Source organism: Aythya marila, assembly GCF_965140915.1.
Source record: "Aythya marila genome assembly, chromosome: 7".
In the NCBI taxonomy this organism is placed as follows: domain Eukaryota; kingdom Metazoa; phylum Chordata; class Aves; order Anseriformes; family Anatidae; genus Aythya; species Aythya marila.
The window spans coordinates 3,391,611-3,413,412 of record NC_139048.1 but is presented as its reverse complement, the minus strand read 5'-3'; the positions used below and the strand labels follow the sequence as shown (position 1 = coordinate 3,413,412).

General features: G+C 38.9%; 1 protein-coding gene across 3 annotated transcripts; it reads left to right on the top strand.

Annotated features, from left to right (window-relative positions):
• Positions 1 to 37: 37 nt before the first annotated feature.
• Positions 38 to 20,670, top strand: EDRF1 (erythroid differentiation regulatory factor 1). 3 transcript variants are annotated; one of them, XM_082765131.1, is made up of 25 exons: positions 38 to 129; positions 229 to 419; positions 1,465 to 1,531; positions 1,868 to 1,993; positions 2,491 to 2,615; positions 3,029 to 3,188; positions 4,451 to 4,552; positions 4,845 to 4,966; positions 5,925 to 6,036; positions 6,676 to 6,823; positions 6,908 to 7,016; positions 7,127 to 7,238; positions 7,999 to 8,259; positions 8,468 to 8,539; positions 8,652 to 8,802; positions 10,289 to 10,477; positions 11,488 to 11,688; positions 12,017 to 12,235; positions 13,136 to 13,359; positions 14,347 to 14,505; positions 15,046 to 15,195; positions 16,174 to 16,327; positions 16,583 to 16,698; positions 16,852 to 17,015; positions 19,855 to 20,670. In XM_082765131.1, exons 1-25 carry the CDS (start codon positions 61 to 63, stop codon positions 20,024 to 20,026), a joined length of 3,675 nt encoding a protein of 1,224 aa, XP_082621257.1. In that variant the 5' UTR covers positions 38 to 60; the 3' UTR covers positions 20,027 to 20,670. The 3 variants fall into 3 exon arrangements, with proteins under 3 accessions (XP_082621257.1, XP_082621258.1, XP_082621259.1); XM_082765132.1 differs by lacking the exon at positions 4,451 to 4,552; XM_082765133.1 differs by lacking the exons at positions 15,046 to 15,195; positions 16,174 to 16,327; positions 16,583 to 16,698; positions 16,852 to 17,015; positions 19,855 to 20,670 and adding an exon at positions 14,760 to 14,939.
• Positions 20,671 to 21,802: the final 1,132 nt, after the last annotated feature.

Below are 21,802 nucleotides of genomic sequence, written 5' to 3'. Positions count from 1 at the left end.
CGTGACGTCACCCCGGGGCCGTGCCCCCGCCGCCGGAGGGAGCCCCGCGGCGGGCACAAGATGGCGGAGCCCCGCCGCCCCGGGCCGGCCGCGGCCCCGCGGGGAGGTGAGGCGGAGGAGCCCAAGCAGGTACCTAACGGGGCCGGGCAGCGGCAGGGCAGGCTCTTAATGACGGGTGCGGGCGGTAATTGCCGGTAATTCTAAACGGAGCCTCTCTCCGGGGCGCAGGGCTCGCTGGCGGTGAAGAGCAGCGCCGTGGTGAAGTACTCGTCCGCCCCGCCGCAGGCCGCCTTTGCCCGCCTGCAGGAGAAAACCGACCTGAAGCTGCCCCCCGCCAACTGGCTGAGGGAGAGCGCCCGGCTGGGGCCGGCGGGCACGGCCATCCTGGGCAGCAGCAAGAAGAGTACGCCTTTCTCGAGGTGGGTGCGCCAGAATTGGCTTTTTTTGGTCTGTCTTTAATGATAAATCTAACAGCGAGCTCAGACCCTGCAGAATTCTAAGTAAAGACTCCATATAAACAACTGCATACTGCTTTTTCTGGACACTTCTCCTACTTCTTCATTACCCGCTCTCTATGCTGTAACCTTGCTTCCTTTCTAAACGATTAATAACACCAATTTTACTGATAGATCTTAACTTTTTTAAAGATTTATCTTAAAGTGACACCAGCTTCAAGTGCTTCTCTGGTTGGCTGCTGTCAGTTGATTGGAAAGGAGCCTGATTCAGCTAGCTGCTCTGCTTTCTGTCAGGGATGGAAATGGGACAAATCCAGTACCCCTGGGTAGCCAAGGAGCCCACTTACGGCTGTTCTGGAGCTTTAGAAATAAGCTAATTTATATTTTAAGCTTCTTCAGCTTATATTTTTAATCTAAGAAATAAGCTAATAAGCAAAAAAGAAAAAAAGCTTCATACTCTTGTCAGTGAACCCCTATGGTAATATAAAGGGCGAGCTCAAAAAAGCAGTGTCACCCTTCTGTACGGGTGTTTCACAGAACGTTAAGGTTTGGAAGGGGCATTGAAAGATCATTTATTCCGATCCCCTGTGTTTGCTAATTAGTTGAACGAGGTGAGTTCATGGAGTTCAGAAATAATTCCTAAATGGGTGCTGATCAAGCAAATTCATGCTCAGTCAATTAGCTAGTGAAATTTAGCAGTTTGCGGTTTAAATTTTAAGTGGTACACAACTTGTTTAATGTTTCAGATTGTCTTGATTTCAACAAAACAGCTTTTTAGGATATTTTGAACTCGGATTTAAGCACTTCCAATGATGTATTTGGGGAACTTGTGGGATGTCAAAATGGTTTTGCTAACTAACTTTAGATCTCACCGATCCTGGTAATGTTTAGCTAGCCTCTACTTTTTATTAAGGAAAAAGTTTTCAGAGGGTTGACCTCCTTTGGAGAACAAGGAGGTCTGTGTTTAATGTGACATTGCATTTAAATTAACCTGTATTGCTCTCTGTAGCTTTGGGATGGCGTATGACTTCATTGACTCCATTGGCAATGATGTGGACGTTGTGTCTGATTCAGAGGTATGTATAGTTGGAAGTTATGTCATTCAAAGTTCTGTGTTTTATGACCTTATCGTAAAGTACTGTCATGGCTTCTGTCATCTTTGTAGGAAAGTTTTTCTGTGAGGAAAAGTATAGGTCTGCTGAAACACTTTGCAGAACTTAGATGATTCAGAGGAAGAAAAAGAGATACACACTCACTTATCTGTGTTTATTTTGGACAGCTTGTTACTCAGATCTTTGTCCAAACTCCAATGTTAGGAGTGTGTTCTTTGCTTCCAGTTCCCCGAGAATTGTGATTTTATGATGAAGTATAATTATATGGAATGTAATCTTTGTTCTCTTTTCTTCTGCAAGAATATTAAAAAGCTTCTGAAGATACCATACAGCAAGTCACACGTGAGCATGGCAGTGCATCGCATTGGGCGGACGCTCTTGTTGGATGAGCTAGATATTCAAGAACTCTTCATGAGATCATCTCAGGTTAACATTTGTGTTGTTTTAAGTATGCCATATGGTCAAAATGCATTATTTTGGGAATAGTGTAGCCAGCAAGAAAGCATATCTGTAGCAAAACTTCTGAGAACCATATGCTAGTACTGAAGATCTACTTGAAGCATATGCTGCTATTCTGCAGCAATTGGTTTAACCAGTAACTGCAGTGGAGAATCTGACGTCTTTCTATTTACAGTATTGTAAAATTAAAATTCCATGTCAGTCTTCCTTATCATTGCCTCTATATTGCTGTGCTATTTCACTAATTTTATCACTAATCGTTTGTTACTATGTAGTCTTTTTGCCTTGTATCTGACTTCCTTAAACGTTGACTTCTTTGGAACATAACTTTTCCAGAAGATACATTTTCAATAAATGAGCAATTCAAAAATTTAGCCTTGGAGTAATTTTCAGTTGCAATAAGGTACTTAGTTTAATTTGCAGATCTTTCTTGATATTAATTCTATATTTATGATATTGACTAGACAGGGGACTGGACGTGGCTGAAAGAGTTTTATCAAAGGCTGATTGATCAGAAGTGGCAACGAAAAAAGAAGAGTAAAGAACACTGGTACCAGAAGGCTATACTTTCCAAATTTTTGTATTACAGGTAACTTTACGTCTGCATGAGTGCTGAATTCTGCACCAACTTCTGCCTCAGTTCCTCTCTTGAAGTAAATGTTAGAATTGGTCTGTCTTATTTACTGCTTTATACGCAGGAAACTGCGGAATGAGATCATGAAATAACATGTAAATGTTTTTAATAGGCATTGCAGTATTTTAGAATACTACAGTATAAAATAAGCAATGTGACTTAATGTCCTATCTCAATACTCCTTCTGAAAACTTAAATTGATTTGAAAGAAACATGCTAGGTATAGTGACAGCTGCCACTATGCTGTAAATCTGGTCAATATACCAATCTTTAAGCACATTACCAAAGCTGTCTGAGACTACTGCATCAAACTTAAATTGTGTAGCACATTCTCATTGTGTATTGTTCACTTCTTAATGTTTTGTCAGCATTAATGGTGATGGAGCTGCTCAGCCTGTTCCTTCCAGTTCAAAACAGCACCAGGAGGGTCCTGTTCCAGGTGAGGGTGATGAAGCAGGACGGGCCTCCTGGCCAGCTCCATTTGAAATGCCTTCTTCGTTATCTGAAGATCCAGGTGCCTCTAACCAGGTTAGCATAATAGCATTTTAAAGGACACACAAGCTTTCATAGAGAGTATTTGTATTCCCTATAGAATACTGATTATTACAGGTTTTCAGAGGTGCTACTAACTTTTGTCTGAGAGGCAGGACTAAGGCATTAGATCTTGTCAGTACATGCATTTTAGCTCATGCCAGTGTTTCAGCGCTCCAAATTTCAGAAGTAACTTTTTTCTGTCGTTGTAGTACTCAATCTATATTTATACACATTTTACATATACACATATATACCTATTTCTGAAGGACTACATATAGATAAGAGTAGTTATCAATGATTTCACATGGAAGTAGGAAAACTTGATAGCTAGGTGGTGTGTAGAGAAGCTTAAGGCTCTGAGCTTTTGGGTTTTTTAGTTTGCCATTAAAATAAATTCTCTGTCCCTGAATTTATTGTTGATGGGCAAAATATGGATCTGTGAAAATATTTGCAAAACAGTTAATGTATACAATACTTGCTGTGAGATGATACAGCTCCCTTCCATTTGTGTTATGTGTTTATACAACAAGCTGGGCTTTAATCCAGGGTTTATCTGTGGCTAAGCTTATTTAGGAATATAGGAAATTTCTCTCTTCTTTGAATAATGCACTATAGGAATTACATTTTTGAGAGGCCAAAATATCTGTTGTATTAAGCATACCTAGATTACAATTACTATGGTAAACAGTATTACCACAAGGTATGCCAAGTGATTTGGGTAGTTAAGTTAATGAAGGCTCTAACCTGCGTTAGTCATAAAATTATAACTGTATGTGTTCTGATATAATAATATTTTAAAGTGGAGAAATAGTTCAGTACTTCGATGCTCCTACCAAAAGGGCTACTTTTCTTTCTCACCTTCTTTAGGAATTAATTGACAAAGCAGACTCTGTTGTAAAAAAGCTGTGTGCATTTGTGCAGTGACTCTTTTTAGACTTCTTTACAAGATGTCAGCCTAGAGGATTTACATTCTCAAGGTTGATAATATAGTGCAGATTCTGGGGTAATAGCATTTCTATAAAAACTTTCTAAGGCCTATCAGAATACAAAAAAAAAAAGTTTTGGTACTAGCCATAGCTAAAGAAGTGTTCTAGTCACTGACTAAAGGCTTTTTATAGTTGAATGTGTTATTTAAAGACGGTGGAGGTGAAGGTTTCTGCTTCCTGTGCTTTTGTTGTTCAGAATATATAATCTTTTTCTATGGCCTAGCTTTACGTCAGCAGCAGAATCACTCCTTATCCTTGTGCTCTTCACAGGGAAGTGTGCCTCTTGAACCCTCATATATAGTGGGGCATGTGGCCTCAGCCCCCAAAGAACAAAACCTGACTACTTTGTTCAATGACGGGGAAAACAGTCAGGTATGCTATATGTGAAATTTGAGCTCAAACACAACCGTCCCAATTTAATTCAACACTTCAAAAAATTTGGTCTAAATTGGAGCCAAGAGAAAAGCTAAGTCCCCTGTAGAAGTAGCTTTTGTGGCATCTGTGATCTCAGTCTTTTAAGTTAACGTGACTGCATAGCATAGTTCATTTTGTGCTGTCTTTTATTTGCTGCTTTTGCATCTTGCTTTCTTGTAATTCTGCAGATTGTCACAGAGAACGTGTGTTTATACCAGTGATTTATAGACCGTTTTTTCTCTTAATGAAGGGACTTAAAAATGACTTTGTCCGTAACATCTTGTGGACCTTCGAAGACATCCACATGTTAGTAGGATCAAACATGCCTATATTTGGAGGTGGGAGATACCCTGCTGTGAGCTTGCGTCTCAGGTGAATTTTGAAGTTAACAAGTTTGTATGTGCCAGCCTTGACTGAGTTTTGCTTTGCTTTCCTCTTTAACTGTCTGCTGGTCTTGTGTTTCTTAACTCTTACACGCAGTTTAAAGAAAATTCATGCTTTAGACTTAAATGGCAATGGCATTATGAAGTGCTGGTAAACAGGATGTCTCATAGCTGTGCTACTGCACTGGGACGTGAGATATTCTGCTGCTTTTTTTCTAGGTCTAAATCTTTATTTGAAAGTAGTGGCTGTTCGCAATCTTTCCTCACATTAGTGTGCATTTGAATGTTAAAACGCTATGTCCATAACTTCTTCTATTGCTGTTTTTATAAGAGATGACAGTACCATTTACTGGAATTCTGAATTTCAATAACTGCTAGTTAGGCACTTCATAAGTACTCAAAACTTGTGACAATAGTACTTGTGTGTTTTGACTGTTTTCTGTTCAAAAATGCTGTATGATGATTACTTGGTTATTGGTCTTTCTGTTTCTGCTCGTGCATAGGCAGAGAATGAGCAAGAACTTGAAACATACTTGGTGTATTTGTCATCTTTTTAAGACACATCTAGAAATTAACAATCTTGCTTTGAAAGGAATTTTGGAAGGTCTGGAAGAAGGCTTGCACTATAATTAGATGCTGCTAATGCTGCCATTCCTTTAGAAGTACTTACTATTTTGGTAATAGTGTGACATGTGAAGCTTGTTAAAGCTTCAATCTAAGTGTAGGCAAAAACTCAAAACTGCTGAGGGAATGTGAATGTATTCTATTGGAGAGATCACTACATTTGTTTTATTTGATGCAACTCCTTGTTTGTCATCTTACAACAATTCACAAATAATTGATTTAATATTCTTCCACTAAGGTGACTTAAATCCCATTAGTAAACATACCTTGTTTTCTGGAGCGTAAACAGGGATTTAAATAACACTGGAAATACTTGCTTCTAGGGATAACAACAAGCCAATAAATGTGTTAACAGGAATTGACTATTGGTTGGACAACTTAATATGCAATGTACCAGAGCTTGTGATGTGCTTTCATGTTAATGGAATTGTTCAGGTAAGCCTGGCTCTTGGCTTTATGCCTGCTTCAGTTTCTGAGATTGTTGCAGTTGTAATAGGTTTCTTTCTAATCTCACTGTTCTGACAAAGATTAAAAAACTTTGTGTGAATGCTTCTCATTCTGCATTTTATTCTTTTTTCCTCTCTTCCATGCATGTAAGATTCTTACTTGCACAGATGTTTGAAGATCAAAAAAATTAGCTGCAGAAATAAACCATTTTCTTGCATCTTAGAACCTGTGATTTTTCACTTGCATGCTTTTTAAGTTTTGATTATATTTACTGTTTTACGATAGCCTACAGATACCAGCAGGGTTCATTTGTTGCACCTGGTAGCATGTAGCTGCTGACTAAGTTTCACTGAAGTAGTGGGTAGATGTTGTAACTGCACAGCTTCTTTCTCACCTTTTGGTCTCTATGTAGTCATAAGTTTATTATAGCAGTGAGCTCTCCTTAAAAGCAAGCATATCTTGATAGCACTGCTCAATAAAAGCTGAAGTCATAAAAATTACTTTGACGCTGTATCATAATAGTAGACTGTTTCTTTAAGCAGTTAATAGAGACAATGACCTGTAGATTTGGGTGTGGTAGTAGCAGAAAAGCCTCCTTATCGTGTTTTTAAAATGTGTTCCTTGCAGAAATACGAAATGATCAAGACTGAAGATATTCCCAATTTAGAAAACTCTAATTTCTCTACCAAAGTGATAAAAGATATTGCTCAAAATATCTTATCTTTTCTGAAATCAAATTGCACCAAAGAAGGACATACTTACTGGTTATTTAAGGGTAAGTAAATTTAGATAAACTTAAAATAAAAAAAATATATATATGTTAATGTCATGCTGATCAATGAAATGTCTTGCCTTTCAGCAAGTGGGAGTGATATAGTAAAGCTCTATGACCTAACCACCCTTTGTGAAGAAACAGAAGACAAATACCAAAATCCTTTTACAATGCCAGTGGCAATTCTTCTGTACAAGTGAGTTTTTAAATAACTTTAAAGATTTAAACTTGCTTCAAATATTTTGTTTCCTTCTAACACAAAGAAATTATCCTGGGATCACTAATTTGTTCAACTTTTTCTTTTAGAGTTGCTTGCAATATGATGCTGAAGAAAAACCAAAACAAAAAGCACTATGGCACTATCAGAACACTGCTTCTTAATTGTCTTAAGTTACTGGACAACGGCAGACATCCTCAAGTAAGAACAATGTGTTCATGTATCTTTGTGTAAATACAATGGAAAAGTCTCTTTTGGCAGTCGAATCCCTCCCTGTTAGGATGCCTAAATCCAAAACTTGAAGCCTGAAATCTATTGCTTAATGTTTGGATAATCCTTGAGGTATGCAGGAGTCCTTAAGTTGAGGTGGAGCCTAGGCACTTAAACTTTTCAGGCCAATTTGAGGTCCAGGTGCCTAAAATGTGATCACTTTAAGGCAGTATGTGTGGTGTATTTTTTTAACCAGATCTGACCCAAATTTTCTAGCAGACTTGATGCAGTGTGACTCATCTCTGAGTGTCAAAAATTCCTCTTGTCATAGGAATGTGAGAGCTATCTGAGCAAGAATTTAGGCTGTGAGTAAACTTGAGGTAGAAAGAAAACAGCTTAGAACTTCTTGTAAGGAATATTATTGCTCTCTAGAAGTTGGGGGATTTCATCTTTCATTTTCATATGTAAGGTGGGTGAAAACGAATGTGGGCAAGCTTGACTGCAGGGTCTGTGTGCACATACAAATTGTTGACGACATAAATCAGTGAAGACAGCATAAGTGTTGCTTAAAAATTTAGCACTGAAACATGGTCAAACACCATGAGAACATACATTCTAAGGAGCAAACAGTACAGTTAGGTGGTTGATTACCTGTAAATACAGCCTAAGACAAATTATATTGATGTTGCCCATCAACAGAAAAACTTAACTTGAAAACAAATCACTGATTTTTCTTTCCTTATTTAAAAAGATAATTGCTTCAGCAAACTACATGTTATCAGAGCTTTTTCAGTTGGATGAACCTAAAAAAGAAGACAGTACAGACTTCCCTATAAATGGAAACTCTGATGAAAGTTATAGTGAAGAAGAAGAAGAAATGCCAGACAGTGATGAAAACGGTTCTTACAGTAACAGTTCTGATCCACCAGATGACAATAAAGCAGTGGCTATAATCAAATCTGTTGGAGAGTTATCAGTACCAGAAAAATACAAGTCTGTTCATCGAATACGTGTAAGTGAAATTGTAGATTTTTAAGGGGTTTCTTGAAAGCTGTGATGCAGCAAGCTTTGTTATCAAAATTCAGTTACCTGTTAGTTTTAGTAATAGAAACCTATTACTGCAATCTGTTAATTGTTTTTTCTGGCTGCTAACTTTGATATTTTGTATTTTGAACTTCTGTTCTTTTCCTGTTTCTCCCCTGTTGCCCCCCTCCATCAAGCCTAGCTGTACATTTCCTGTCTGCCATGGCACTGAGGAACGCTGCCGGCTGGTGCTTAGCTATGTCCTGGAGGTAAGCTTACTGTCATATTTCTATTGGTATTTCACCTGGTACACAATTCTTGGTGTCTTCAGTATTTGTGCAGTATTGCTTTCAAGGTGAATTAAAGCATTTCTTCTTGTAGGGTTTGAAGTCTGTTGACAGCAGTGTTAAAAAAGAGAGTGACCTTCCTGCAGCTGACCCCAGCACGCCAATCCCTTTGAAATATGAAGATGAATCCACCAGTGGTGGTCCTGAGTGTCTGGAAAAACAGATGGCCTTATTTTTAGACAAAAGTAAGTTGTATTGTTGTGCAAATAAGACCTTTCAAGTACCAACACAAACTGCTGCTGCTCTATTTTGTTTGTCAAAACAGACTTGTAGGTTGCTAATTACACTGTTGTATAAGCAAAAAAATACATACTGCATAAAAACAAAATTAGAGGACGTGGTCTATTCTCTTTAAATACAAAGAGAATAGTGCATTTAGGAGACTTTGCATATCAAAGCATCTTTTATTGTTTAAACACATGATGTTGTTGGATCTTTAGTTGTGGCTTCCAGATGATTTCCGTAAGGACTTAGTAGTTTGGGCCTCAGTAGATTTGGTGTGGGGAGCACTGTAAGTTGTCTGGAGGGTGCGTGTTATTTTTTTTGGGGGGTGGTGGTGTGTTGCTTTAGTTTCAGTAGTCTCTCTTCTTTGTTTATTTCTATTCCAAATTTTTTTTCATGAATGTTAATGACCTGGAGATGTACTAATGCTTTCTTAGTTTATATCAGATATTTGACCACAGAATGCAAGTTTCTGATAGAGTTGTTCAGATGCATTGAGCTTGCGTGAATTCTGCACAGTACTGCTAATGTGGAATATATGATTAGTTTTTACCAAGATCTACTGGAAAAATTTGACTGGGGTCAGCTCAGTAAGAACAGTGTGCTGATTTCAGCTCAGCTGCAGCCAGGCTCTATCTTCTGTCTCTGCTGTTTGGAGCTGATGACACATTGCAGCTGCTTGCCAGCTGGAAAGGAGAGTGCCCACATGATAACTTTTTTATTTAAAAACAAGTGTTTCCTGAGTAATGTGGGATGTAAATATTGCACAGATTCTCAGAATTTTACTTAGCCTCTTATTCTGCTTCAGACTTGCTTGTCAGGACAGCAAAGTTCAGTCCCTTGGCATCAGGACCTCTAATGTGCTTAAAGTCAGTGGCTTGTTCTTTCTGGTTCCATAATTACTGCAGCACCAAAGAAGGAATGTTCTTCGTCTTATGCTGAGGATGTCTTGGAGCTAGTGTGAGAAGGGCATTGGCCTTGCTTGTAGGAATGACTAGGTTATCAGCTCCCTTGATGTTGGAGACTTCCTTAGTTTAAGATGTTAATAAAAAAAAAAAAAAAACAGAACATATCAAAGGGATTTGGCAGAAAACACAGCAAATTATGCCTGTGACTTACAGTAGCAGTAGAAGAGAATTAGTATGGTAGTATGGAAGAGTCCTGGTTGTTGCACCAGTGTTTCAAAAGCTGTTCAGAACATGGGAGGTTAGCTGCACTGGCACTCTACTCACTGTATTTTAGCATCCTGTTAGGTGAAATAAATGGAAAAGTTCCATGTGTTGAGCCCGTTTTGCAGAAGAAAAATGCAGCAGCAGGCAAGGTGGTATCCTTGTGTAGAGCTGTATGATGGCACTTTACATCCAGCCTGTGTACTGGTGAAGTTGGGCCACACCTGTGGCTTCTGTTACGGCCATGAGACTTACTGATCAGGTTCCGTTTGTGTTACAGTGGGCTCCTTTCAGAAGGGTAAGCATTCCAGTCAGTCAGGAATGATTCCCGGATCATGGCAGTATAAAATGAAGCTCCAGCTCATTCTGAAATCATCGAAGGCTTATTATGTCCTGTCTGATGCTGCTATGATTCTACAGAAGTATGGGAGAGCGTTACGATACATCAAGCTGGCTTTACAGTGCCACGGTAAGTTAGTTTGTCATCAGTGCTGCTGACTGTACATACCTTTCACAATATCAAATACTCCTCGGCGTGATTTAGCCTAGTGGCATGCAGTGACAAGTCTGACGCCTGTTTAAGTGTCTAGCTCAGTGCTCTGGAGAGAAGGCTGTAGTAAGAATAACTCATCCATCTCTGTTTGGAGGAAAAATACTCTTATTTTGATGCAGTGATAAACTTAAGGCACCAATCTTAAACTTCAGAGCACTGAAGATGGGAGCATTCAGCCCTGGTTCAAGACAGAGGTAGCATTCTGTGTTCTTAGTGCTGCCACTGCAAGCAGGTTACTCTCTGGCAATGCCTGCTGGTTCCCATTTCATCTAAATGTTTACCAGATTTTTCAAAAATACCAAACTCGTTCACCTGTGAATCGGATGCTCCTCTAAAACGAATGACATCCTGATGTATTACCAAGGAAAATGGAAAAGGGGAAATCAGGCTGTTCAGGACATTAAGTAATCAGAAAATGTCATCAACTTACTGCTTGCAGTACTGCTGTTTTGCTTCCATATTTGTAGGGTGGTGGGCGTGTATATGAAAGAACACATAGCAAACAAGAACACGATCTTTACTTAGAGCATCGATATGCTTATAACTCAAAACATTCTTCAGCTTTTCAGTCTTCCAAAGACTCAAATTTAAGCTGTGCCATTTGAAAAACAATTTTTCAGGCTGTATCTGACTTGAGTTGGTCTGTAGAAATTTGGTTTTCCATGGTTTTAGATTGAAATCTGAAATTAGTATTTGTAATTGTCAGTCTGCTCATCTTTAACAAAACAGTCACTCTTCTGAAGCTGTCAGCTGTGTAGAACAAGATTTTGAAATAGGTTAGTTCTTAGGAGGACATGTGTTGTCTGGATACGGAGAATAAACGTGACAAGTAACATAAAACCAATTGAGCTGTCAGACTGTCAAAACTTCTGAAGTGTGATTCTCTTCTCTTTCCCCCTCCCTCACCCGTGTGTTTTTTCTAATAGATACCTACTGTTGTCTCTGTGCCAGCATGCTTCCTGAAGTATTAGTATTTCTTTGTCAGTGTTTAACACTTTGTGGAGATATCCAGTTAATGCTTGCTCAAAACGCAAACAACAGAGCAGCGTATCTTGAAGAATATAACTACCAGACAAAGGAAGATCAGGAAATACTACACAGTCTTCACAGAGAATCCAGCTGCCAAGGTATGCTACCAATATAAGAGAGCTGTCATGATCCAGCTGTATGGCAGACAAAGTAATTTCACTGTTCATTATGTTTCATTGCTTTATTCAGAGAAAGCTTATGCCTGTCAGAAGGACAGGGGTTATCAAGATCCTGCATGGCATGCCTGAGCTGTAAACCAACTGAAGATGTAAATTGTTTATCTATTGGATAGATTCTGCTTGGGTGTGGAAATCATGTAGTCATCCTGACAGTTTTATACTTTGGTCATCTTCATCTAGACTATCATAAACCTGCATTTATTTGGAATTACGGTTTGACAGGCAGGCTTTGTTTTCTGTCTTCTAGTGTTTGCCTGGGCTACTGACTTGTCTACGGACCTGGAATGCCAACTTTCAGTCAGCTGTAAATGTTACGAAGCAGCTTATGAAATTTTACTCTTCAGTAATTTAAAAAAGCAAAATCCTGAGCAGCACGTACAGGTGCTGAAGAGGATGGGTAACATCAGGAATGAAATTGGAGTATTTTACATGAACCAGGCTGCTGCAGTGCAGACTGAAAGAGTGGGTAAGCATTCTTTTTCTACTTCTTACTGCACACTGTTTCACTGAACTAGAACAATGATTATGTGCAGTAGTAATGTGGGAAATGGTGAGCATTCCTGATTATAAAGATGACATTTAAAGAGCTTTGTAGTAAGTATTTTTCTAAAAATGATGCTATTGATTTAACATCCGTTATAATTTATAATGGACATCATAATTTAATGTCCGTTATATGATCCAGAGATCAATGTGGCTTGTATACTTTATTAATTGAACTTAAACTGAATAATGGGATGCCTTGGAGAGACTCTTACAGAATAGGTTGAATGCCCTCCAGAAATTTTTGTTTTGTTTTTTTTTGTTTGGTGGCTGGCTTTTTTTAATTAAAAAAGTCTAGAAGTACTAGTTATTTAAACTGGAATGAACTAGACACTGGTGGTTCCGTGTAAATACTCCTAAATACTGGCTGTGTTCTGTGATCTGTAATATTTGAAGCAGATTATGGTGATTTTTTTAATCACCACCATGTTTTTGCAGAACTGCTATTTAGGTGAAGTAAAAACCTTAATACTGAATTTCACTTGTCTGTAAAAATCACTTCTTGCTTATTTCATACAGCAAGATCGTAGGAGCAACTGTTATATCCTGAATATTACTGTAGTGGGGGAAAAAGCATTTATAATATGTTTTATTCCGCTAATTTACAATTTTTGTTGTTAACATAATTTTTTCTAACATATACTATGTGTAGTGCACTTCTGGTATTGACTGTTTTTCCATGAAATTGGGTTTTCAGAATATTTTTATGACATTTAAGTTCTAGAAGACCATCTTTATAAACCTGTTAGAAAACAATAGAAATGTTTGTTCAGTATTTTTTGAGAATTTAAACTGCTGATACGCCATGTATTTTTAACCTCAGTGAGTAAGAACGTATCAACGACAGAGCAGCAACTCTGGAAGAAAAGCTTCTCTTGCTTTGAAAAAGGAATTCAGAATTTTGAGTCGATTGATGATGCAACCAATGCTGCTCTCCTGCTGTGCAACACGGGAAGACTCATGCGAATTTGTGCTCAAGCACACTGTGCGACTGAAGGTGACTTCAAAAGAGAGTTTTCCCCAGAAGAGGCCCTTTATTATAATAAGGTAACGTGTTATTTCTGACATGTTAGTTAAATGTAGAGGGGAATTGCATTCCTGAATGTTTCCCTTTGGAAGTGTAAAAATAAGGAGCAAAATGGCTAGCACTGAGTTTCTGCCCCAAAATAATGGGGTCTCCTCAACATGTTTAATATGTAAAATGAAGTGAATAGCTGTAGTGAATAATGTATTATACGTGGAAGTTACCAAAGGCATGTTTTAGAAGTGCCTTTGTTTTATTATGATGGGCCTTAACATAATAGCTTGATCTCTTCTTGTTTCTTGTGCTGTTTGGTGTGTAGGGGTGTGTTTTTCCTTAAAGCTGCCTCTCTTATGTTGCAGTGTTGGTTAGAGGAGGCTGAGTTTGTTTTTCTAGGATGTCCCCTGTGGCATGTTTTTAATGGCTAGTCGTTCTTCCCTATTACAATGTGTCTAGGATACAAAACCACATAATTTCTCTTTGGTTCATTTAAACTTGTATTATGCTTGAAGGAACCAGATAACTCCTTAGACACAGATTTGTTTCAAATACTGTTTGAATAATTTTAAATAGCCCTTGATAGCTTATTACTGAGGAGAGTGCAAAAAGTAATTAGTGTACCTGGGAGGGACAGTTGCAATAACAGATCTGAAAGTTGGCCCTTTCTGTAACGTAACTGGCACTTCTGATGTTTTGGTATTTATCCTGAGAAATGGTTTTTAAAATGAAATAGATTGGTTTGGCAGTGTTTAGGTTTGATTCCATTGCTCTGATACATGAAGTGTCGTGACATTCAGATCTTGATATTTAACAGATGGCAATAGTACATGCAAAGGAGAAAGGAATGCACTGGTCAGGATTGAAACTATGACCAAAATGGGCATAAGGAAAATACTAAAGAAGGCTCAGGCATATTTTGAAATCATTCCTTGAGAATGGGTAAAGGGAAATGAGCTTTTATTTATAACCATTACTAGCAGTAACTATAAATGCATTTATTTTACAATCTGTAGGCTATTGACTACTATCTGAGAGCATTAAGATCACTCGGCAAGAGAGACGTGCATCCAGCTGTTTGGGATTCTGTGAACTGGGAGCTGTCTACGACGTACTTCACTATGGCAACTCTACAGCAGGATTATGCTCCCTTATCTAGGAAGGCTCAGGAACAGGTAATGAAGAAGATTTGAAACAAAATCTGATAAAATAAGCTATTTTCTTGACAAACTGAACAGCAGACAACTGATACTGGAACAACTTGTAAACGTTTATTAGATTAAAATCTTGTATGAAGTAGTTCTTGCAAACCATAAAGCTTCAGTCATAAAGTTTATAGGTTTTGTTTAATAGATTTAACCCTTACACTTCTACATAGTGTGATTACTTTGAAACTAGAACATGAAAGTGGCTTTGTTTTTTCTTGTAGATAGAGAAGGAAGTTAGTGAAGCCATGATGAAGTCCTTGAAATACTGTGATGTCGATACGGTGTCGATAAGCTATTTTCTTGACAAACTGAACAGCAGACAACTGATACTGGAACAACTTGTAAACGTTTATTAGATTAAAATCTTGTATGAAGTAGTTCTTGCAAACCATAAAGCTTCAGTCATAAAGTTTATAGGTTTTGTTTAATAGATTTAACCCTTACACTTCTACATAGTGTGATTACTTTGAAACTAGAACATGAAAGTGGCTTTGTTTTTTCTTGTAGATAGAGAAGGAAGTTAGTGAAGCCATGATGAAGTCCTTGAAATACTGTGATGTCGATACGGTGTCCCCACGGCAGCCTCTCTGCCAGTATCGGGCTGCAACCATCCACCACAGGCTTGCTTCCATGTACCACAGTTGCCTGAGAAATCAGGTATTAGTACAAACTGTTCACTTTTCTTCTGTACAGGTTCCATGCTTAATGTGTAATGTTTGTGAAGATCGATATTTATCTGTCTACCTGCAGCTAGAATATCTTCATTTAAATGATTTAACCAGAAAGATGTATTTCACACTGGTCTGCAAATAAGCTGCTAATTTTGACTAGGATAGAATAGTTCAGTTGGAGGGGACCTATAAAGATCACTGAGTCCAATTGCCTGACCAGAGCTAGTGAAAACGTTATTAAGGGCGTTATCCAAATGTCTCTTGAATACTGGCTAGTGTGGGGCATCAACCACCCTGCTAGGAAGCCTGTTCCAGTGTTTGTCCACCCTCAAGATTAACAATTTCTTCCTAATGTCTTGTTTGAACCTCCCCTTGTGCAGCTTTGTGCTGTTCCCATGCGTTCTGTCATTGGTTACCAGGGAGGAGAGACTGTTACCTCCCTCTTTATTTCCCCTCTACAGGAAGCAGCAAGAAGTGAGCTTGCCCCTTGGCCATCCTGTCCTTTATAGAGTGTTTGAGTTTTGTTTCAGCCTGAATGTGCAAAGCTATCTAGAATAATAGAGGCTGCTGCTGATGAGTTATCTTACGTTTGGTTTTGCTTCCAAGTCACTCTTGTGATCTGTCTGCTAACGATCCAGTAGAAGGCTGTCTGCTAATGACTTATCGAAGCCCTAGGAAGCGATATGCCAGTCTACATTGCCATGTGGTGTTTTAGCTTTTTTTTTTATATGATTAACTTGGTTCTACTTGATGTGGATTTGTTAGTGTTAATTGTGAAAATACACTAACTTCAGTGGTGGTGGGTAGTGATGTATTCTAGAAGCGTGCAGATACTTTGAACAGTTTTGAACTGAGGTGAGGAATGGTTGGTACCTCATGTTTTCCATAACACTTTTTTTCTAATGGATGCTTCATGAACATACAAATTGTCTGACGTTTACTATGTACCCTATTCGGAGTGCAGGTTGGTGATGAGCATTTGAGGAAACAACATCGTGTACTTGCTGATCTCCATTACAGTAAAGCAGTGAGACTCTTTCAACTCTTGAAGGATGCACCCTGTGAGTTTCTTCGTGTGCAGCTGGAAAGAGTGGCGTTTGCAGAATTCCAGATGGCAAGTAAGTCTAACTGTCTTTCTGCAGTAGTCCTCTAAAATCCTGTTGACTTATTTCACTTCTAAATAACTGTACATGAAAGCAGGAGTAATCTGCTTCTCAGAATAGTCCTCTTTGGAAGAGGAGAGGCTTTTATTTTACTGTTTCTCGTTCAACTAAAATGGTATGTGCTTTTTTAATGAGAACTCTCAGTCTTTTTGGATGCAAGAAAAAGCACAAACCAGAATATAAGCCATTAATAGTATTCTTGATTTTCAGGTCAGAACAGCAGTGCTGGAAAACTAAAGACTTTGTTTGGGGCTCTCGATATTATGGTTAAGACGAAGTGTGCATTCCAGCTCATCAGAAAAGAGCTTGCAGCAGAGAGTGAACAGGTAAACAGAAGACAAGTTATCTGATTGTCTACTTCTGTGTGTGGTGCATTCACATAAAATCAGTCAATTGGTGATTAAGGTGTTGCTTGTCTACTTCTCGGTTGACTTAGCTGCTTAAATGATACAAAGTTTTTTGCTTTTCTCTTTCTGTAGATAAGTAAAGATGAGAGCAATACTGAAAATACCTCCACTAACGATTCCTCCACTGGCCTTAACAAGGAAGAAGTATTGAAGCTACTTAGTATTTTTGAGTCTAGAATGTCATTCCTTCTCCTGCAATCCATTAAGCTGTTAACTTCAACCAAAAAGAAGAGTGGGTAAGTTGAACCTTGATATGTGTTGTGTAGATGTGCTTTGGGCACATAAATGTGTACAAACTGCACATTCCTAGGTATGCAAAAGGATGTGATTCTTTTCTGGGGGAGACTTGGTGTGTTCATTGATCACCTAAAGCTTGAACGTTTCTTGTTTGTGTGTAACTGAGGGTATGACCAAGAAACACCTTCACTGTGTGTGCCTAGGCTCAGCAGTTTTCCCTCCTTTCCTGATAGGAGTCCAGGACTGAGAGCAGATTAAAAAAAACATTAGCCTGAATGGCCTCTATTCAAGAAAATAAGTTGTAATTTTTTTCTTTGTATAAAAAAGCTCAATACAGTTACAAATCGCAGGTATCAGAGAGCATAAAGCACCTAGCTTATCCTTCATAGGATATAAATCTCTTGCTGTTCATAGGTGTAAATGGAGAAAAAAAGCAGTTTAACTTGTACTGCTGTAAGCTGCTGGCATACTTCTCACTGTCTTGACTCTATTTATTGTAAATAGAAGTGTTTGCTCAGTGCATTGGGTACATCTATAATGGGTCCTTTGTCTTACTGATATGGTGTTCATCTGTGGCAGGATACCTCAAGGGTAGTGAGGGGAGAAGCTGCTGTGTACTACTTACCTTTAGGTAGATTTTGATAATAAAATGTACCAGTGACAACATTGCTGGGCACATGCTGAACATTCTGAACGCTTCAGAATAAACGTAGGTGCATCAGTAGTGCTGTAAGCAGAAGGATGTACGTGGGGAAAATGCTCGTCGTTATCTTTCTAATGCCTAATGGAGTGCAAGAAGAAACAATCTTCAGTCTGGCTGCTGGAGTTCAGAGCACACACGGCCACATGTGGCTTATCTTCTTTGTGTTGACCTTGAAGTGTTGCTGTGATCAGGTGTGGCAGTGTAATTTGTTGTATCATTATTGCTTCAGTTGGTTAGGTTTGAATGTGTGTGTTTCTGCTTTGGGGATCCTGAGAACACCTTTCATCCCCTCAGCAGCAAATGTGTTATGTTGCTGTAGCTTCTGCAATCTGCAGTTGTTATTTCTTCTACTAGATGAAGTTTGAAGTTGTTAATCATTCATCACGTTGAAATGCTGCTGATGTTAAGTGTTACTCTGATGCAGTAAATTGTGAGATGAATTCATCTTGCACAGTAAGTTGTTTGCTGATAGGAGACAAATAGAAAAACCCCAGACTAGAAGAAAGCCTGCATGCTCTTTTAGTGATGGCTGAGGTGCATTCACTCAGAGAAAAGTTTCCACAAGGTGGCAATCTGAATATGTGAAAAGCAGAGGATTGAAGTATAACCTGCACGTAACCAAGTAGATGTCCCAGGTAACTGAATAAACTGTTTGCTTCTGTGGTTTCACGACCTGGCCAAGTGTTGTGTAAACTCATCTCCATTTACTTCTTACCACTGAATCTCTCTTGAATGAGGCTTTGTACTGAAGGTTTCACCTAGGGAGCAGGTTGCAGTTTGAACTCGAGCATCATGAAATGGGATGTTGGTGTAATGTCTTAAACTTCTTGGAACAGCAGTGGATTGAGGCTCAGCTTAAAACTACCTTTTTATTTAACCTTTCTAGTGCCTTGTATAGGCTTTCCATATGCTTCCTTAGTTCAGCTTTACAGAAGGAGAAAATGATGTCTGTCTTGGGTTTTAATAATGGGCAAGCTGAAAAGGGAGGAAATTAGAGCTCACGAATGCTATTGCAGAGTCTTGGATGCATTCTGGCAGAGAGCAGAACATGTGGTAAAGCTGTTTGATAGTGAAACTTGCAGACTAGCAATAAAACTGAATGAAATCAGTCTTACCTTCTAGAAGTTAAATGCATAAGCATAACTGAACTTGGCTGTGTAAATTGGAGGAAAGAAGTAATTGAAATTAATACTTTGTTCTGGGAATTCTTGTAGCTTATCCTGGAAATACTTTGCATTTCAGTGGCTTTTATTGTTTTTGACTACCTGTTCTGTTTAATAAATGAATCTGATTTCTGCCAAGTGTTACAAAAAAGATAAAGCAAATTAAATTTTTAATTCCGGAAGCATTTATAATTAAACTGACTGCTACTTGCATGCATGCACTCTTGATTTAATTGCAATACCAGTAGTAGCATTTTTTTCTTGTTTGGGTTGTTATTAGTCTTGGATGTTAAACGTGGGGTGACGCTGCTGAAGCAGAAGCTGGCACTTGTGTGATAAGTGACTTAGATCAGTTTTCTCCTTTTGACAAACATTAATGGGAGCTCTGACTGCAGACTGGGAAAAGGGGAAAAGCTCTTCTGTGTAAAGGTTTTGGCCATGGAAAAGTCTCTGTCGCATGGAAGTAATTTAGGTGTATGGAACTTGAGAGAATCAGGCCAGATCACGGGCTTCAGACTTCAACAGGAAGCTGATGTCCGTAGTGGTTTGTAGGGCTGAGCAAATGGGAGGCAACTGCACAGGAGCAAATAGCATCTGAATGCTCAGGTGTCTCTTTGCATTTGGCCTGATCAGATTAGCCAAACTCTGACAAAATACAGAGGTTTGGCACAGAGACATTGACTGGAGGGTTTACAACATGCTTTGGGATTGTAACTTAATAAAATGGCCAGACTGGAGCTGAAGAAAAACTGGAACTCCTTATCCCTCCTGCAGTGTAAGCAGAGGTTCTGCCTGCAATGCTGTGAAATGGCAGGAAGGAAGAACTAAGGAAATAGGAGCCCCAAACCCAAGCACCAACCATGGGGTTTCAAAGAGATGATCATCAAGGTTATTGTGTAATAATTGCCTTGCTAATTTGTAGAATTAAATATTGTGGTCAGATTAATAGCTTTTTATCTGTTTCCTTTTCAGGGCCATTAGTGAAGAAGAAATAACTCTTAAAACAAACAAGCAAGTTTACTCTCTTCTGTTGCGTGCAACTGCTAACAAAAGCATGACTCTGCTGGAGCGGATAGAGGTAATCCTAAATCTACTGGAGCAGCTGACACAAAGTAGTGAAGCTGCTGCTGGAGGAGTTCAGTGACTGAAGTGCTGCAAATGAGCAGAAATAGTGCCTTGCATCTACGTGGGATCAGTGGTAATTTTTCCCATGTGGGATTTGGATTTATCAAAGGTGATAAGAATATTGCTTATGTTGTTACACAGTACACCTGGGAAAGAACAGGAGATCCTTATTATCCTGTGGTAGTTCCACAATGGTTTGGTTACTAGCATTTCGTTGTTTGAAATGCAAAGTTGGAGTTCTGGGTAACTTTAAATTTAATTTCTTATCTTGGAGAAATGCACATTTTTCTCTTAAAGGTAATGGGCTTTGCAGTGAGGCAAATATTTTGCATAAAAATGTAATCTCACAGTTGCTCTGGTTTGATATTTAATGAAATATACTTTGTGAGCAAAGCTTTATTGGAACACTTTAACCAGTAACATGAGCTGAAGTTGTACCAGGAGATTCCTGTTGAATATGTGGACATGTTTCTCTTATTGCAGTGACTGTCCTGCACAAAAATGGGTGCCTTTCTACCTTTGCAAGGTCCTTGCAAATATTAGCCATCACTGGTATTTCATTTACAACAGGAATGAATGGTTTTAGCTGTGTTTTGATTTGATGGAGAATAGTATTATGTTTTTCAGACTTGAAACTGTGAATAAATAAAAGCTTATTTTTAAATAAATTCTTATTTATTAAATAAATTTATGCAACCTTGTGCCTTGTTTTCATTGCTTGTGACCTTCTTGCTTTTGTCAGAAGCAAACTGTTCGACAGAGGGTCAGTTCCAGGTAAGACTTGGTGAGGGAGGAAGGTCCAGTGCAGGGAGGGCAGCTGCTACTTTGAAACAAGGAAGGGGGGCTTGCTTCTTGGTTTTCTATGGGTGCGTTTACTTAATCTTTTTCTCTTGCAAATGAGAAGTAGAGCTCATTTTGGATGGTAGAAATGTATTTGTCACTTAAATGTATAGTTTACATGTAAACAGGTTTCTGAGGCAAGATGTCTAAAAGCACTGTGCTTGAAATTGGTATCCTCAGGCAGCCTGGCAGTGGGGAGGGGTAGGAGCAGCATGTTCATGACAATCAGAGCTGAGGGTAGCAAAGCAATGTCAGCTGAGTCACAGCAAATGCCAGCTCTGCCTCCCCCCTTAGATCAACCTCCTCTAGTTCAGATCAAGTCTTCCAAGTTATCTTGTTTGCCACTGTAGGTCAAGGCAGATGTAAGGCAACCCCCTTTCCTGTCAGAGGCCTTTGCTGTTCTTTTATGGTGTTATATTAAATGTGGTAAGTATGTCTTACTTGGAAATGATGAGAACAGATCGTGTCTCTTGGAGAGACCTGTAGAAAGGGCCTGAGCTGATGAACAAGGCAAATAATTAGATATGACTTAGATACCAGACATATTCACCATATAATACAAGGAAGCACAAGCCCAAGTGAACACCTTCTGTTTCCAGTTCTCGCTCTTCTCTGACTGACCCTACCTCTCCTTCTTCTGCCCCTAAGCACTAGCTCACACAAGTCTTTTCCAGCTGTCTTCTGTTTCAACACCACAGATGTGAGCAGTACTGCAGGGGACTTGAACTGACTTCCAACTCCCCAGTCTGCTGCAGATTTATTTTTGAATGCAGAGATGAACAGCTCTGCACACTCCATGCTGTAATGACACTACCCAGCTGCATCTGAATGTTAAACAGCTTAACTTCAATTGTCCTTAAAGAAGTGGCAGAGAAAGTCAATTTCTTCTTGTTCATTCTCTTCCTTCTCTCCTTGGGGGCATGTCTGCACAGAGTCCTGTAGCTCCATCCAGTTA